This window comes from Sclerotinia sclerotiorum, genomic scaffold (genome assembly GCF_000146945.2).
Source record: "Sclerotinia sclerotiorum 1980 UF-70 scaffold_12 genomic scaffold, whole genome shotgun sequence".
NCBI classification, from domain to species: domain Eukaryota; kingdom Fungi; phylum Ascomycota; class Leotiomycetes; order Helotiales; family Sclerotiniaceae; genus Sclerotinia; species Sclerotinia sclerotiorum.
This window is the reverse complement of record NW_001820824.1, coordinates 446,546-464,684: the sequence shown is the minus strand read 5'-3', so window position 1 is coordinate 464,684 and position 18,139 is coordinate 446,546. Positions and strand designations below refer to the sequence as shown.

Here is an 18,139-nt window from a genome sequence, read left to right as displayed (position 1 = left end):
TACTTTAAACTTAGATGGTTGCAACTAGAGATAATTTATGGCTGAATCAAAATCCTTGGAGCAACAGGAGGATGAATATGAGTCAAAACACATGCTGTTACTAGGAAAATTTCCAAAATAATATAGCTAATATGATACCAACTTGTACATACCATATAGATTATGCTCTTTCCAAAGCTCTTCTCAATTGGACAATTGATTTAACGCCCTCCCAAATTTTTCAAATCCAACACCACATCCGACAGTAACTCCTTGAATTCAGCTGCCTCTCCCTTATCTTCCATCTCTCCAACTACAACCTCTAGTTGCTGCACTATTCTGACTAGAGATTTTTGATCATTCGCGTAACGCTTCTGCATGCTATCTCCTGCTTTTGATAATAATGCTGTGGATAACTGAAGCATGGCGATATGTAGCTCAATAACCACAGAGGGTGACGTGGAGGAGGGAAGTTGCATGGAAGATGTGGTTGAGAATATAGTTAACCATTCCTGTTTTATATATGATGTAGACTCTTCATCGATAACAGCGAGTAGAACCCTTACGATTTGGAGACCTCTTGCTGCTTCCGAGGTGATGATGGAATAGTTATTGGTGCTTGAGATATCGGTACTTTTACTGACAATACTCGCGAGGTCTTCAGAGACGACTTGCCATCCATCCTGGTTCAAGAAAGCCTCCACGCCATCCTCGGTAGTCATTATACCCTCAAGCGCCAGTAATACTGGATATCTGAAATCAGGTTCGTCCTTGTTACGTAATTTGTATAATTCAATGAACATATCCATCATACCAGCACTTTCTTTTCGTAAATTTTCATTTTCATCCTCGCGGGTCCATATGGCCAACGCTCTGATACTAGCGAGAATCAGAGGATCAGCAGTAACGTTGTCTTTCATAGAGTCCCAGGTTAAAGTAAGTCTTGTCCCTTCAGATGTGGCAGCCGTTCCAGAACGTGCAGACGGATGCAATCCGGAAGCCCCAGCAATAGATGCATCCCACCTATCTCGGAGATACTCGATTGCTAAAGACATTGTCTCAGCGATATCTTTGCGCAATTTTAACATTAAATCTGGGGTCATGTTGGAGGTATTGGAGTCTTCATCGAGACTCCGTACAAGATATCCGATGAAACTTGATATAACATCGAATGCAGCCGCCAACCGCTGTGAGATAGCTGAATAATCACTATTATTCAATTTGGCCAAGAGAGATGGAAAAGAGGATCGCAAGTCAATCAATAAAAGATTTACAAATAGATAAGAAAATGGCTTGCTATTGTCGGTCTTATCCGAAGTATGCAGAGATTCATTGCTAAATAACAACGAGGGACAGGTCGCAGGGTATGCTTGGAGTAATGCTGCTGCTGCTTGAGTATATGCAGTTCTACCAATAAGTGTGGGTTTCCTGTTGACCAAATCTCGTAGCAAGGTTGTTATAGATTTAAGCCATTTTGGATTACGTGGAAGTGCCTAAAATGTGTTAGACTCAGGGTCTAGAAGGGAATATTCATACATACTTCTGAAGACAGTTTCGGTATAAAACTTGCAGTAAATGTTAAAAATGTGACAGCGTCAGTTCCTTTGAATACTACAAGCAGATTTGGAATCACTCTATTGATACTTTCATGGACAGCTTGCACTTCAGTATTTATTGTAGAACCATTTGCCCAAGTATAATTGAAGATGTCCAGGACAAGAGGGTATTGTGGCGCTATTTCTGTCAACGAAGACAGATCCTCGACTTTTAAAAGTTCTAAAGAGCCCTCTGCTTGACTGACTATAGTCAACAGCGTTTGAAGAATGAGCTGTGTCGTTTCAGGGGAACTGGTTGGGATTAGCACGTGATTTATAGCCGGAAAGCTGGGGCTTACCTTTGGACCAGAGCTTTGACCAGTGGTCCTATTCTTCGAGTAAGCTGTGGTTCTCTTCGTATATTTTCTGGTAATAGTATTGAGAATGTATGTAGTACAGCTACTGCGAGATCTACCATATCTTTCGCTTGGGACTTGTCAACATTTCCACCAAGTTGAGCTCGCAGTAGCCGATCCAAGAATTTTGAAGATATTGATTCCCAAAGTATTTGTAGTCGTTCTATATTGTTGACGAGCTGCTGTTCGTTGTCAAGAACGGATTTAAGGAGAGCAAGTCCTACGAACCTGGAAGTGTCGTCTTTCGCCTTCAACAGGTCCTTCATTTTTTCAAAAGTTGCGCCAGGGCTGGTGAGACCCGTTGGCTCAGAACTTGAGCCACCAGCGACTTTTGATTCTGTCATGATAATGCCAGAGTATTACTTTAAAAAAAATGTGCTAGAAAAATATCTCTAACTTCGACATGAAATTCAACGTCTTTGGTAACTTGGATGAGTAAACGAACTGGGGTTAAGTTATTAGTCAATACTTAGATAGGTTTAGTCAGGAAACTCGGCAAAATATTGATCCGAAGGATCTCTCGAAGCCTAGATTCAACATTCAAGCTATCGCAAGTGTATCATTATCGCAGAAGATGCACAGTTGCTTATCGAAGGTATAAAGATGGCCAGCTCATCTGCGGGTTACTTTCCAACTCCGCAAAAGTCCAATTCGTTATCGAGTCACAGTTTATCAAATCATCCCTCAGCCGAAGACAGCGATAACGATGACCCCCAGGTTGTTCTTGCAGACGATCCACTCGATGAAGACGACGCGCATAAATTGTCATTTAAGCGCAAAGAGAAACAGCCTGCGACCTCGAAATTCCTATCTGCATTCGCCAAATTGGGAACCGAATCCCAGTCGCGGCATAATACACGATCACCTAGAGGAAGCACACCAAGCCAAGGAAACGGTCGAGCATACCCAATAGGGAGTACTTCACAACATAGTCCTGCGCCTAAAGATGGAGCGCCGTTGGACTGGTATGCTGAAGGGCCTGGTCGGCGGGTTGGATACGAAGATATGACAGCTATTGATTGGATCTTTGAATACACGAAAGAACGACAAAGGCTACGGATATTATACTCTAGAGCAACAGGATTGATTGGATATGTACAACAGCTTTTGGATGCAAGTCAGATATGGATAGTCCTTGTTTTGACAGGACTGGCGGCAGGGACATTTGCAGCCGGAATAGATATTGCCACGGATTTCCTAGCAGATTTAAAGACGGGATATTGTCGGGCTGGAGAGGATGGAGGTCATTTCTACCTAAATAAATTCTTCTGCTGCTATGGATATGACAGTATTGCGCAGTGTCGTGATTGGGTACCGTGGAGTGTGGCGTCGAACGTTCGCTCGGCGGGTGGAAAATGGTTCATAGAGTATTTCTTTTTTATATTGTTTTCAGTAGGTTCAACCCATAAATCATCCCAGATATGATTACTGACGTGTAGTAGTTATCTTTTGCTTTTATTTCAAGTGTGTTGGTGAAGGAATATGCCTTATATGCGAAGCATAGTGGGATCCCTGAGATCAAAACTATATTAGGGGGCTTTGTAATTCGGCGTTTTATGGGGATCTGGACATTAGTTATCAAGTCCCTCGGACTGGTGAGCCTCGTCTAACATATATCTCGATTGGATACTGATCTATATAGTGCCTATCAGTCGCATCTGGAATGTGGCTCGGCAAAGAAGGTCCACTTGTACATGTAGCATGTTGTTGTGCCAATGTATTTATGAAGTTATTCGTCAACATCAATGGTAACGAAGGTATGTATACTTTTTGAGGTTCAAAGTTTGATCAGTGTCTAATTTTATTTTCAGCTCGAAAACGTGAGGTACTCTCAGCGGCCGCAGCTGCTGGTATATCAGTTGCCTTTGGCTCACCCATTGGTGGTGTACTCTTTAGTCTAGAGGTACGCACTTCCGATGATCATAACGTTCAATTACTAAAGGAGCTTAGCAACTGTCGTACTATTTTCCCGACAAAACCATGTGGCAAAGTTTTGTCTGTGCCATGACAGCTGCCGTGACTTTACAGGCATTTGATCCTTTCAGGAGTGGAAAGCTTGTGTTATATCAGGTTACTTATAGTACCGCCTGGCATGGATTTGAGATGATACCTTATGCTTTTCTAGGTATTTTAGGGGTAAGTATCCCTCGTGAAAGTGCCTCCGCATAGTCTAACGTGAAGTAGGGAATTTACGGCGGTCTCTTTATTAAAGTCAATACAAGCATTTTTCAATGGAAAAAGACTGCTAGATGGCTTCCGGGTCCAATAACACAGGTTATGATTGTTGCCACCTTGACCGCCCTAATCAACTACCCAAATCTTTACATGCGAACTCAGTCGTCTGAGCTAGTTTTCTCCTTATTTGCCGAGTGTTCAAAGCTTACCGACGACCAATTCGGATTGTGCAAAACTGGAGCTGCTACTATTGGAACAATATTTTTATTACTATTTGCAGCTGTACTTGGTTTCTTCTTAGCATCGATGACATTCGGGCTGCAAGTTCCCGCAGGGATCATTTTACCTTCAATGGCAGTTGGAGCGCTCTTTGGTCGTGCCGTTGGCATTCTCGTAGAAATATGGGTTCACAATTTCCCCAAATTTTTTGCATTCTCATCTTGCGAGCCAGACATGCCATGTATTACTCCTGGTACATATGCGATAATTGGAGCCGCTGCAGCATTGGGTGGTGTAACCAGGATGACTGTTTCGATCGTTGTTATTATGTTTGAGCTCACCGGAGCTCTGACTTATGTTTTACCAATTATGATTGCTGTCATGATCAGCAAATGGGTCGGTGATGCTTTCGGGAAGCGTGGCATTTACGAAAGTTGGATTCACTTGAATGAATATCCATTCTTGGATAATAGTGATGAGACGCCAATACCTGATATATCGGTTCGGCAAATCATGACTCGGATTGAAGATCTTGTCGTGCTCACCGCTACCGGTCATACCATTGAATCTCTAACAAATGTTTTGGCGAGTCATCCATATCGCGGCTTTCCTGTGATCTCGGATCCCAGGGAAGCTATATTGTTAGGATATATATCCCGAGCAGAACTTCAGTATAACCTCAAGATATCTACACAAGCACCTCGATCACTCCGGCCTGAAACAGAAGCATTCTTTTCACATCAACCATTTGCGGATCCACGAACAACACTTGACCTCCGACCATGGATGGACCAAACCCCTATTACTTTACCTTCACGATCAAACCTTCTCATCACGGCGAACTATTTCCAGAAATTGGGTGTTCGATATATTCTTTACTGCGATCGAGGTGTATTACAGGGACTGTTAACCAAAAAAGACATCTGGTACATATTGAATGGTGCAGAAGAGACTAGGAGAACAAATGGGCAGGATGATATGAGTCTGGACACGGGACTTGCAAGAGAAGAAGGTAGAGGAGAGCGCAGAGGGTTATTGCATGGTGATGAAGATGATTTAGTCCCACTTACACCTTCTCGTGATGATTCATCGATCTTATAATGGATTGATTGATACTTTAGATATTATTTATTTCCGACCAAGTAATTATTTTGGCTGTCGAATGTGCTACTTTCTCAGTAAAGTTTGTGATTGGCCTGTTACATTTTTTGGTATGATAGGCTTCCCCTTCCCGCAAGGTAAAAGTCGGGCTATGCTGCATTGTTACATTGCTTATAGAGGGGTAGCTTCACACAAATGAATAATGTGTAGCTATACTACATTGAATCGCCGAGTGCACTTCGAAGAATGATAACCACGAGAAAATGTTTCCAGACACATATGAACAAATTCTACGACATATTTTTATGAATTGAATCAAAAAGCCAACGAAGCAGATCCTTATTATTATGGTTAGGCCAATCTATTACACTGGAGTCTTTCGCAATGGTCCGACGGAGAAATGAAGGCTAAACCCCACTAATAGCTCGGCAACGTCAGTGTATTGACCCCTCTTAGCCCCTGGACCATAATTTTGATGCTGTGAATCCAAATGTTTACAATCAAAGTCTTTTGCATACAATGAGATGCATCAAATCAAATAGCTCGTATAATGAGCTACATGCGCCCATATACTCGTATCACTCGTATTACATCAGCTATTTAAGTTTACACCAATATAAGGCACAGCCCACTTCTCCCAAGCACACATGGCAGACGACAAAAACAACTAAAACGGCCTTGAAAGGTGAATACATGCCAAGGCCCAAAGACTCCAGTCATACGTTGAACAAGTTAAAGAAAACATGAAAATGGCCCAATTAATTCACTGGGAGTGACTGACAAGGCTGTGTGCATCCCTGCGTGCGTCATCAACAACAGTAATAATTATTATATCATCACCCCACCATCCCTTGAGCTATGCCCCAGCAAGCACCATTTACATCTTACCTTACTTTTTATTATCCAATTCATTATCCAAACATACAGAAGTACACGACAACACCTTTATTTAGCACCTTTCATAACTTATTTAAACATCTCACGAATCCTCTCTTTCCCGAACCTTTTCTAATTCAACCCAAAAGACTCTTAAAATCTTACTTCGAAATAATGGGGGTAAGCTTTTAAAGTCTTTAGTTTATATATAATCAAGATGTACGGAAGACCAAATACTAATATGTATCCGGGGGAACAGCTAGCTTCAAAGATGGCAGCTGCGCAACAGGCGCAAATGGGAGGTGCTCCTGGTCAGCCACCATATGTATGTTTTCTTCTCTTTGCAGATTCTCGATATTTGCTTCAAAATGACTGTTTGCTGATATTAATCTAGCCAACTGGCGGTCAACCTCAATATGGTCAAGGTCAAGGTCAGACTTCCTCACCTGTGCATCCATCCCCATCCCCCAATCCGCAATATCCTTCATATGGACAATCGTCGCCATCTCCTTATGGACAACCTCCGCCATCACCGTACGGTGGACAGTCTTCACCATCTCCTTACGGACAACCTCCTACATCTCCGCATCCTCAGTCATATGGACATCCCACACCCCCGCCGCCGCCGCCGCAACAACAATACAATCAGTATAATCAACCATATGGACAGCCTCCGCCTCCACCCCCTCCACAACAATACCAACAATATGGGCAGTTTCAACCACCCCCTCAGCAATATCAACAAAATCAACCATATCAGCAACCATATCAGCAGCCATATCAACAATACCCACCGAACCCACAGTCCCAACCTCTTTCGCCGGCACAACCATTTTCTCCTCCTTCGCAGTATGGACAAGATGCTGGAAATCCACTAACACAATCTCAAACAGGTCAGCCTTATCAAGCCTACCCAGGCGGCCCACCACCACAACAGGGAGGAGCTCCACCCCGTTCTGGACCTTTGGGTTACGTCCCTGGTGGAAGCTCGATCCCTCCTCAAGCAGTGAAACAATCCCTTATGCAGACTATCCAGGAGAAGAACTTGGGTAATTTCTTCAGAAACCCTCAAATACTTGATCAGATCTGCGCCGTTGCTCCTCAAAAAATCGATCAACTATGTCAAGCCTGGAATGTACCCAAGGAATTGGGTGCTGATATCGTAAAGCTTGCTTTATTCGATATTATTCTCTTCGTTGGTATGTTTGCAGAATCCTTTAGTTCTCATAAATACTAACGCTATGAAGATGACAGTGGTTCTATGATTTTCCAGGAGAATGGTAGCCGTATCGATGACATGAAGCTTGTATTGGGAAGAGCTGCTTATGCTGGATCTTTGTTCGACGCCGATGGAATCGAAGTTCGCTTCATCAACAGTGAAGTTCAAGGCAATCACATCCGCTCCGAGCCAGAAGTCGAGCAACTTGTCCAACGCGTCAATTTCAAGGGATTGACTCCATTGGGTGCACAACTCAGGAATAAGGTTGTTGAGCCATTGATCATGAGCAAGGCGAGATCCAATGCACTTCAAAAACCAGTTTTGGTTATCGTTATTACCGATGGACAACCAGATAACCAAGATGAAGTTTTCCAAGTTGTTAAGAACTCCTCAGCCGAGCTCGCACGTACTCAATATGGCAAACAAGCCATTTCTTATCAATTTGCACAAGTCGGTAACGACAAGCAGGCTACCGAATTCTTGAAGAAACTCGATGATGACAAAAGTATCGGAGATTTGATTGACTGTACATCCAACTTCGAAGCCGAACAAGATGAAATGGCCCGAACCAATCCAGGAACCGAATTGACTCCTGATTTGTGGTTGTTGAAGCTTTTGGTTGGTGCCATTGATTCTTCTTACGATACCAAGGATGAATCTGGAAGCCGTCCTCAACCACCTCCAGGTCAATATGGACAGCCACCACAAGGCCAATATGGTGCTCCTCCTCCTCAGGGCTACGGACAACAACAACCTGGTGGATACCCTCCACAACAAGGTCAATATCCTCCTCCACCCCAACAGGGACAATATCCTCAACAAGGCCAATATGGTGCTCCTCCCCCAGGTGGTGCTTATCCCGGCCAACAACAATACAGACCAGGTGGAGGTCCACCCGTTCCTCCTGTAAGACATACTTCCCCATCTTCAAATCAAAATATACTAATAGATCTCTAGCGTTACTAGTTGTATGCACATAATGCTGAATATTTACTATTTTCATGGGAAGTTTTCAGGGTCATTTGATTTGGGGATATTATCAAAATGTTTATTATGTGATAAGTGATAAGGTGAAAAGGTGACGGGAATGGAATTATGATCTTTAGGAATTCGGTGGTTTCTTTAAATGATACGCTGGGTTTATTAGCAAATTTTATCGTTGGTTTTACCTATCTTTTTCTGGATGCTTTTGATTGTGATGATTTGATGATTTGATGATTTGATGATTTGATGATTTGATGATTTGATGATTTGATGATTTGATGACTTTTGGATGTGGTTCCTTGTCGTGATTGATTGTAGTGTTTGACTTTAATATCTATATGAGCTTGCTACGACTTTATCATCTGAGGAGTCTCGAAACGTAAAGCTCGTTCTCTGTCAATATGCAAACTGAAATCCTATAAGTCTTCCTCATCTTCATGTAAAATTTCCTGAACAGGCGGTGGCCTATATAAATAAATGACTAATTATTGCAAAATGCGCACCCGGTGAGCTTTGATCTAAATATAAGTTCACCGGGAGCTTGAACACCTTGGAGATAATATTATAATATTAGTGGTAGGAGGAATAGGATAGAATAGGATAGCTTTGGTTTGAAATTACTTACATACCTAACCTTACCTAGGTACCTAGGTAGTATCAGATATGACTTTATTTTATAGTAAATAACTGAGTCTGTCAGTTTGTAAGATATATATATTTCTAATTTATTTTATAATTTGATGTTTTTCTAGGTACTGACTGAATTATCACCTATTATCATTTCTGACTTGTGATTTTAGCTCGAAGGCTTTCTTTAAAAAAAAAAATGTCTCGCCCCCGCCTCTGCTCGGTACCACCACGTCACAGCTTAATTCCCACCACCACCAGTGTTCCGAGCTTCTCTTCTCATCCCACTTCATCTTAAGCTACTTAGGTACTCTTTAACTACCATCACATTGCGGTGCGCAATACTTCAATCAGATATCGAAAATTTCACAGATTGATTGCGGGTACTAAGGTATTTTGAAAACTACGCGTGCAAAATGTCCTCGAAAATCGACAAGATCATTGCGCGGCTGCAGGAAAAGTTCGTCGTCCCCTCATCCCAAGACTCTCAAAAACCTTCCTCCCCAATCACAAAAAAAACTAACCCACACCCCCCGCCTAGAACAACCGAAGGAAACTACTACGAAGCGCACCAACAAACCCGCGTCGTCGCCTCCCGGTACATAAAATCACAAAACTACCCCGCCGCAACCGACATCCTATACAATGTATCACACTCCCTCCTGCAAGCCTCGCAAGGCGGCTCCGGTGGCGATCTCGCCCTCTTTTTACTCGAAGTCTACAATCTCTCCTCCTTGACCTGCGACTCTGCATCCAAAGGCCGTCTGTTTACACTCCTGCGGGCATTTTCCCCAGAGGAACCCTCGCGCAAACGATTTATTACCGAGATGGTAGCGTGGAGTTCGAAGACCTCTTTGTATCCGGCTGGAGATCCGGAGTTGCATCATGTGGTTGGGGGGTTGTTGGCTGAGGAGGGGGAAGTCTATGATGCGGAGAGACATTTGGTGCTTGGGACAAAGGATTCTGCGGAAGTACTCGCGAAAATGGAGTATGAATGGTATAGAGAGGATGAGAGTCATACTGCGGCACTGTATGCTAGTCGAGCTGTGTTGCCGTACTTATTGGTAGGGAATGTACGGGATGCGCGGAAGAGTTTGGGGATATTTGGGGAGAGGTTGAGGGGGGATAATACGGGGTTGACGGTGCAGGAATTGGGGGAGGGTGGGAATCAGGATATTAAGATTTATCCATCTATTCCGCTGCTGAATTTTTTGGGATTACTACTGGTGGCGGTGCAGAAGGGGAATTCGTTGGATTTTAAACAGTTGACGAAGAAATATGCGGGACATATGAAGGATACGGGGGAGTTGTGGGATGAGGCACTCTTAGGGATTGCGGAGATGTATTTTGGGATTCAGAGACCGAGACAGGGAAATCCGTTGTTGGATATGATGGGGAGTATGTTTGGGGGTGGGATGGGCGGTGGTCAGCAGCAACAGGGAGCTAGGAGGATTGGACAGACGGGAGCGGCACCGGTGGCGGAGGGTTTGGATTAGAGGGTTGTGTATTGCTTGAGGGGTTAATGGGAATGGGGAGATGAATTCACACTGTTCAGTCGTACAAATTTGGAGAAAGATTCAATAGATACCAATTCCAGGACTCCTAAAACTAGCCACAATTTGTAGGATCAACCCACGGTATACCAATTTCCTTTCCATGCATTTTCCATCTTCTACGCCGTGTCAAACAAATTTGTCTAATACTCCAGATATTCCAAGAATGCCCGCCCAGCAACTTTCCGTCTGCATACAATATCCAATATAAACTCCTTTCCTTTCCTCATTTACAGATTTCTGCATCGCATATCATTAGACGTTTCGATTTAGCAGCAGTCACTCCTTTATCACCGAATAACCCCTTCATTTTCCGCTTCAAACATCCAATTATCTTCCGAGAGGGCCGCGGTTTTGGCACGTAGACTGTTGCGTACTGCTTCTAGTAATTCTAGATATTGAATTATTTGTTAGTGTTATACTTGTGCAACTTTGATTATTTGCGTATATGATGATTGAAAAGGGGAGCCACTGTGTAAGACGTATAAAATGGATAGGATATTAAACTTACCAGCAGGTTCACTCGGTGCACGATTGCGATCGCGTTGATGATGTTTTATCGATTCGTTTAGACGCTGCCGTTCTTCTATTTTCATATGTATTAGCATTTCCTTAATAGATCATAGAAACTCTTCTTTTTATCTAATCTCTCCCTCAACCTCCTATACTCAAACCTCAAAAAGAAATTAAATAAAAAACTTACTCTCCTCCTCCCCCTCAATCCCAATCATATCCTCATCCTCACCCCCAAACAATCCCCCTCCATTATCCATCCCCCCTCCTAACATCATACTCGCAATATCAAAATCTCCATTTTTATCCCTCATTACTATATCTGTCGTCCCATCAAAAGAAATACTGCTATGATTCCTACTACCATTTCTACTAGCATGACCATGATGAGGAAACGGATTGGTATTTAAATCGCGATCGTGGGAGTTGGAATGAGAATGGTAGCTATGTGCGTGATCTAATCGTAGTGTTTCGGCGGATGTGCTAGTTGAGGAGGTAGTGGGTCGGCGCGGTAGAGGAGGAATAGGATGGGAGGGGTGAGAGGGATGCGTGGGGGTTGTGGTCGAGGATGCCGTATGTGAGGTTCGGAGGTGCGAGGGGAAGAGGTTGCGTCGGACTGAGGGGCGGGTGGGCGCATTGGAGCTGGAGGGGTTGCGGCGTTCCGGCATGCTGGGTTGATGTGGTGGATGGTAGATAGTTGTCTGTTTAGGTGTTGTAGGAGGTTTTGATTTGTATCGAGGTGTGCGGATTTGCTTGTTTGTAGGTTGTAGAGAGACGGTGTGTTTAAAAAAATGATAGGAGGTATAGAGTGTATGTATGTATATTCAAGAGAAGAATGTCACGGATGCTAATACTGTGATACCAAATTTCGGAATAGTAATACAGCCCATGTCAAAAAGTAAACATTAAATTGTTGTCCGTCATAAGGCTGAAGATATTGTTACATTGAAATATTAGCGGGGAACATGGGCGGGGATCATTTGAACGAATCGGAGGAGTTAATTTATGCAAAGGCTAGTATTGTCCCAAGCGAATGTCACGTCTAGACTTTTGACTTCTGTCTCCTGACAACACCTGATACCTAATTAATAATACCTACATCACGATTTTTTGATCAAATTCATTTGTGGATTATTCGATATTGATCGGTTTGTTAAATTTTATATTTGATTATCTTTAGATTAATTATTTCCATAAATATCATTTCATCATGAACATCCATAAGCACACGCATCATCATACACACGAATTCAACACTCTTCCTCTTGCTCAATTTGAGCGAACTCGTGATGCGGGTAATACTGCGATTACAAGACCGCAGGTACGTGGTCCGCCTATCTAATCACTATTTGTCTTTAAACTAAAGTTCGGAAATAGGAAATCGCACATTTCTCTTATGATGACAGTCATGAATTCCGTTTAGATGATTCCTCAATTCGATGGTATTATCCACCTGATTTAGGAACGGATTTGAATAGGGGATTTGAAACATTCCGCAAACATGATGACTCGAAAGATGAACATCTAGATTCGTTGTTGAGGGCCTTGATAGAAAAGGAGAAAGTGACCAATGTTAAGACGGAGGCGGATGTTATTACTTGGAGGGGAATGATGACAAAGGTCCGTTTGCCTTGAGAAGTACGGAACTAAGGAAGTGCTGATGAGCGATTTATAGATTATAGCTAGTTTATTTGATTCTAGAGATGGGTTTCAAATGAATGCTACGTGTTTTGAGGTGAGTGAGTAATGAGTGAGCTTTATGGATTTTTAGGACTAATTCAGGTAAAGGGGACTGTGTATGCTTGACGATACATTGTTTTTTGAGCATAAGGCTAATGTTTCCAGCTTTATTGAGGAGGATCACCAGTATAAAGTAAAGACTAGAGCTAGACAAGATGCACGACAGCGACCTCAACCAGGAAGGCCTTCAGGTGATGCAATGAGTTTCTGGGGTAAGTCTGAGGTATCCGGAATGCGTTTCTATCACTTTTATTGACCGAAGATAGGATATAAATTTGAAACTTTATGCCTTATGCCCAGGCCTTGGTCAGAAACCTCTCGAGATTATATCGAAAATCGAGATAATGAGATTGTCAATAACCATGCCCAGTACTGCTCAATTGTAAAAACAAAGATCGGGAGGAACTGTTTAGTTATTGGCGGAGAGGTCGATGGAAGTATGTCCAAAGCTTGCCTTTCAATTATTCTAGCCTAACAGGTTTCGGCAGTATACAAAGGCTCGAAATCTGAAGATGGAAAATCCACTGAGTGGATTGAGCTGAAAACTACCGTGACTCCTAGACATCGAGGAGATGAACAGAACTTTGAGAAAAAACTTTTGAAATTCTGGCTTCAATCATTCTTGCTTGGAGTTCCTCACATTATAGTTGGAAAACGAAGCCCTGATGGAATTCTTCAAAGCATTGAACGAATCAACACGGCACAGATACCTGGGATGGTAAAGAAAAGGGGCAATAATTCATGGGATGGAGATATGTGTATCAACTTTGCAAATCGATTCCTCGAATGTGAGTGCACAAGTTTATTCCCTTCTCACTTGACTAACAACTATAGTTCTGAAAGCTACAGTCATTGGCGATGGTGTATGGAAGATCCGAAGGAGAGAAAAGTCTATGGCCATCGAGGTGTTCAAAACTGAAGAAGTGGAGGGGCATGGAGGGATCCTTTCTGATGAATTTGTCGAATGGCGCAATGCATTTAATCGACAAACGGCACATGATTCTCATGTCGCGAATAACACAGTGCAGATGAACGGTATGAATATTGCTGCAGGAGATGCACCTGAATCCGTTTTGGACGATGTGCTGTGAATTCTGAGTTGATCGATATGGGCTTGATGCAGCAGTGAATAATCAGATAGCATCAATAGCTCCGACTTCGGACACACCTTGGATGCAAGTAAAGCTCGGGCACGTCAAATTGAAGGGAAAAGAACAGAAAGAATCGAGTTCTCAGGAAAAGAGAAGAGATCTTTTGTTCGGAGCCTGAGACACGGGTTGCTTCTTTTATCTGACACGGCCATGCGCCTCCTTAAATATTCGGGACCCATTCTGTTGAGATCACCTGATGATCTTCCCCGGACTTCCCCTCCAAAAATTCAAAGCTGGGGAATCCGGTGAGAAAATGCGGATGCATCATCAAGTTTTGATTGGCCAATTGAGAATATATGTATAACATTTTGATAATAAAAGAGAAAAACTGAAAGAACAATGTGATATTGGAAAGGAGTTATATCGTGCCTTCCTTCCTCAACCTTCCGACATGACTTGGTTTTGAATTTATAAAAGAGGAAGTGATATTAAATTACTTTCCACCCGTATATACACGACCTTGACCCACTCAATCCATCCGAGTCATATTCAACTCCCTACCTATGATACATATTTTTTTCCCCCTACAAGCAAAATTGAAATTTTCACCAATCCGACTTTCTTTAATATCAAAATCCCTTTTCAATTCCCCTATCCTATCAAAAAATCCTCAACAAAAAGCCCCCATTTATTTCCCTGAAATTGAAGACCCATTCATTTTACCTTACCTTACCTACATACCTAGGTAAATAAATAGTAAACAGCGTGTAATCAAACAAACAAGCAAGCAGCAAAATGAACCGAGGCATACGACTTTTCAGGGTGTGTTTGCAGAAGCGAACCCGTGGTATTGGGGCAGGGCTATGCTCTTTCCCCGCCTACAAATCTCATCTCTCTACGGCTTCGGGAGCTGCTGCAAAACATCAGGATTTATTGGACGAGGATCTTCTGGATTCGGATAGTATTCCTGGTTCTTTAAATTCGCATATTCTTGTTGATTCTGCTTTTGTTACTGCGGGTTTACCTGGGAATTATTCTTCTTCTTCTTCTTCTTCTCGAGATATTGTTACGCGGGTGGTTAAGATGAGTAAATTTGGACAGACGTGAGTCATGATTTTTTGTTCTCTTTTTTGGGTGTTTGGAGGGATTGAGGGGGGTTTGGGGGCTTGAAAATCATGAGGGTTAATTAATGGGAAGATAATGATTTACTAATATTTAGGGGATATAGTATACATCCCGATACCTCACATTCGTTGGAAGTGAGAAGACAAAACAAAACATTGGGACTTGTTCCTCCTAATGTGGAAAGCTATGCGCTGCAGACTCAGAGATGTGAGTTTTGATATTTGGGGATGTTTTGTTTTGTTTTGTTGTTGGAAGATGTACTGATGTGGATAACAGGTCTTAAGCAATTGAAGGCAAAGACTAGTCCCATTGAGAAATATATGTACCTCAGTAATTTGAGGAATAATAATGTGCATTTGTTTTATCGATTGGTGCAGGAGCATTTGACGGTAGGTTTCTTGTATCTTTGTTTTTGGAAGGGGGGAGATGAGGAAAATGGTTGGAATTGCGGATGAATATTAGTTGACAGTTGTGGTAGGATATCACGCCATTGATATATACACCGACCGTTGGAGAGGCTTGTTTGAGATGGTCAGAGATTTACCAACAGCCCGAAGGTATTTCGATTTTCTTTCTGAAATTCCAGCACAAAAATCTGACAGAATAGGTTTATATCTTTCCTACCATGATCGAGGCAACCTAGCAGAAATTCTCAGTAATTGGCGTCAACCTGAAGTTGAGATGACAGTTGTTACTGACGGTTCTCGCATTCTTGGTTTGGGTGATCTTGGTGTTAATGGTATGGGTATTCCAGTTGGTAAATTGTCATTATATACTGGTTGTGCTGGTATTCATCCTTCCAAGACTTTACCAATTACTCTGGATCTTGGGACTAATAATGAGACGTTCCTTAATGATCCGTTATATATGGGAAATCGTATGAAGAGGGTTTCTTCCAAGGAGGAAGCTGAGTTTATGGAGGAGTTAATGGTAGCCTTGAATAAAATTTGGCCCGGGTATGTTGTTCATAACTTGGGTGAGAACATTTTTACTAATTTGTGGGTAGGATCATCGTTCAATATGAGGATTTCAAAAATCCATTCCAATCTCTCGCAAAATATCAAAACCAGTATCCTTGCTTCAATGATGATATTCAAGGTACTGGTGCGGTTATTCTGGCAGGTATCATTAATGCTTTACGCCGAACAGGTATTCCTGCTAAAGATCAAAGAGCTGTTTTCATGGGCGCAGGTAGCGCTGGTGTAGGCGTTGCTCAACAAATTGTAGAATTCTTCCGAAAGGAGGGATTGACTGAAGATGAGGCTCGTCGTTGCTTTTGGTTTGTGGATACCAAGGTATTTATTCTTCTCGTCCGTTATGAAACCCCAAAGCTAACTTCCTTAGGGTCTGATCACAAATGATAGAGGTGATAAATTGGCCGAGCATAAGGTCTACTTTTCTCGTGATGATAACGAGGGAAAACAATTCAAAACTCTGCCGGAAGTGGTCGAATATGTTAAGCCTACAATCTTGATGGGTTTATCCACCATCCGAGGAATTTTCGATGAATCCATTGTTAAGAAAATGGCAAAGTTAAACAAGAACCCCATTATATTTCCATTGTCAAATCCTTCTAGTCAAGCTGAATGTACATTCGAGGAAGCTATGAAATGGACAGATTGTCGAGCTTTGTTTGCTAGTGGAAGTCCATTCCCGGATTATGTTCATGATGACAAGACATATTCTGCTGGGCAAGGAAAGTAAGTATTGACGTTACCGCATCGTGGGGTATGGATACTAATGAGTTCTTAGCAATATGTATGTTTTCCCAGGTATCGGACTTGGATCAATTCTTTGCAAAACCTCATGCATCAATCAAGAAATGGTAAGTTTTCACATCTATTCATCCCTCCATAAATCTTACAACATCAAACTAACAAAACCACAGATCTATGCCTCAGCCGAAGCCCTCAGCACCTCCCTCACCCCTTCCGAAATATCTTCCGGTCGTCTCTACCCTAAACTCAACCGTATCCGCGAAGTAAGCGTCATCGTTGCTCGCCAAGTGATTCGCGCAGCTCAACAATTCAATTTCGATCGTGAACCTGCTATCCGCGGCATGAACGATGAGCAACTCGACGAGTGGATTAAGGGAAGAATGTATGATCCAACATTAGCTATCCAAACCTCGGGCTTGAAATCTACTGTAGGACAGAAGAAGTCGACGCCTAAATCATTACTTTAGTCTCTTTTCTGCTAGGAATGGGAATGCTAGAGAGAGAAATGAGGGCTCTGTCGTTACTAATTCTGTAGCGGCGGTTACGGGTCAGGGGACTTGGTTTTGGTGGGATTGGTGGAGATGGTTTCCTAGGTGGGGGATGCTGGAACAGGGAGTTTTTAGAGATGTAGAGAGAGTTGATGAAAGGGGGAAAACAGTGTCGACGCGAAGGCGGCGGTGATAGATTGCTTGATTACTCGATCACATGGCATGGCATGGTTGAGCAATGGTTTTGCATTTCTTTCTTTGGCTAGGACTTGTGATTGAAAGTCAGTTAGTGGATTGATGGTTTATTAATAATGAACTCTCGTTGATGGGTGGAAGTGGAAGGAAAGTCTACGTATTGGTAGATAAGTGCAGAGAACAGATAGATTGGATGGAGAGAAGTTAATCTCATGCGTCCCAAGCGGAAATAAAATGAATTTGCCTATTAATAAGTACTCAGTAGAGATTGATTTCCGCTTTGATTATTGGTATCTTGTACCAAGATATAGATCATTAGGGATATCAAATACGAAAAACGAAAGGATGGACGAAAGTATTCAATAACCATTCACTCGAAACCTCCCCTCCTCATCATTTACCATCTCTTCCCTTCTCTTCCCTACAATGAGGGGCACATATTATTAGGTATTAAAGGTTATCAGATAGTGGGGTAAAAAAACTAAAAAAGTTAGTCGGCATCTGCCACCCTCCACCGCCTTTTACTGCCCAAACGAGCACAGATCACGCTCAAAAAATCACAAGTTTGGATTTCTTCTCGAGCTA

General features: G+C 42.4%; 7 protein-coding genes across 7 annotated transcripts; 5 read left to right on the top strand and 2 right to left on the bottom strand.

The window, feature by feature from the left end:
* Window positions 1-200: 200 nt before the first annotated feature.
* Window positions 201-2,274, bottom strand: SS1G_08833 (hypothetical protein; the record flags this gene model as incomplete). Its single annotated transcript, XM_001590019.1, has 3 exons — window positions 201-1,472; window positions 1,781-1,826; window positions 1,874-2,274. The coding sequence occupies 3 exons, from the start codon at window positions 2,272-2,274 to the stop codon at window positions 201-203; spliced, it is 1,719 nt and encodes a 572-aa protein (XP_001590069.1).
* A 259-nt stretch (window positions 2,275-2,533) lies between these two features.
* Window positions 2,534-5,425, top strand: SS1G_08832 (hypothetical protein; the record flags this gene model as incomplete). The annotated part of the gene is made up of 5 exons (XM_001590018.1): window positions 2,534-3,265; window positions 3,373-3,525; window positions 3,573-3,687; window positions 3,742-3,833; window positions 4,115-5,425. The coding sequence occupies 5 exons, from the start codon at window positions 2,534-2,536 to the stop codon at window positions 5,423-5,425; spliced, it is 2,403 nt and encodes an 800-aa protein (XP_001590068.1).
* Window positions 5,426-6,475: 1,050 nt separating this feature from the next.
* SS1G_08831 (conserved hypothetical protein) lies at window positions 6,476-8,486 on the top strand (the record flags this gene model as incomplete). The annotated part of the gene is made up of 6 exons (XM_001590017.1): window positions 6,476-6,481; window positions 6,561-6,626; window positions 6,696-6,732; window positions 7,195-7,500; window positions 7,549-8,426; window positions 8,478-8,486. 6 exons carry the CDS (start codon window positions 6,476-6,478, stop codon window positions 8,484-8,486), a joined length of 1,302 nt encoding a protein of 433 aa, XP_001590067.1.
* Window positions 8,487-9,547: 1,061 nt separating this feature from the next.
* On the top strand, window positions 9,548-10,627 carry SS1G_08830 (hypothetical protein; the record flags this gene model as incomplete). Its single annotated transcript, XM_001590016.1, has 1 exon — window positions 9,548-10,627. The coding sequence occupies one exon, from the start codon at window positions 9,548-9,550 to the stop codon at window positions 10,625-10,627; it is 1,080 nt and encodes a 359-aa protein (XP_001590066.1).
* Window positions 10,628-10,974: 347 nt separating this feature from the next.
* On the bottom strand, window positions 10,975-11,865 carry SS1G_08829 (predicted protein; the record flags this gene model as incomplete). Its single annotated transcript, XM_001590015.1, has 3 exons — window positions 10,975-11,075; window positions 11,196-11,270; window positions 11,388-11,865. 3 exons carry the CDS (start codon window positions 11,863-11,865, stop codon window positions 10,975-10,977), a joined length of 654 nt encoding a protein of 217 aa, XP_001590065.1.
* Window positions 11,866-12,407: 542 nt separating this feature from the next.
* Window positions 12,408-14,028, top strand: SS1G_08828 (hypothetical protein; the record flags this gene model as incomplete). The annotated part of the gene is made up of 5 exons (XM_001590014.1): window positions 12,408-12,518; window positions 12,575-12,817; window positions 13,053-13,149; window positions 13,426-13,725; window positions 13,787-14,028. The coding sequence occupies 5 exons, from the start codon at window positions 12,408-12,410 to the stop codon at window positions 14,026-14,028; spliced, it is 993 nt and encodes a 330-aa protein (XP_001590064.1).
* Window positions 14,029-14,823: 795 nt separating this feature from the next.
* SS1G_08827 (hypothetical protein) lies at window positions 14,824-17,464 on the top strand (the record flags this gene model as incomplete). The annotated part of the gene is made up of 9 exons (XM_001590013.1): window positions 14,824-15,131; window positions 15,257-15,360; window positions 15,430-15,483; window positions 15,761-16,109; window positions 16,160-16,448; window positions 16,498-16,853; window positions 16,906-16,978; window positions 17,042-17,253; window positions 17,407-17,464. 9 exons carry the CDS (start codon window positions 14,824-14,826, stop codon window positions 17,462-17,464), a joined length of 1,803 nt encoding a protein of 600 aa, XP_001590063.1.
* Window positions 17,465-18,139: the final 675 nt, after the last annotated feature.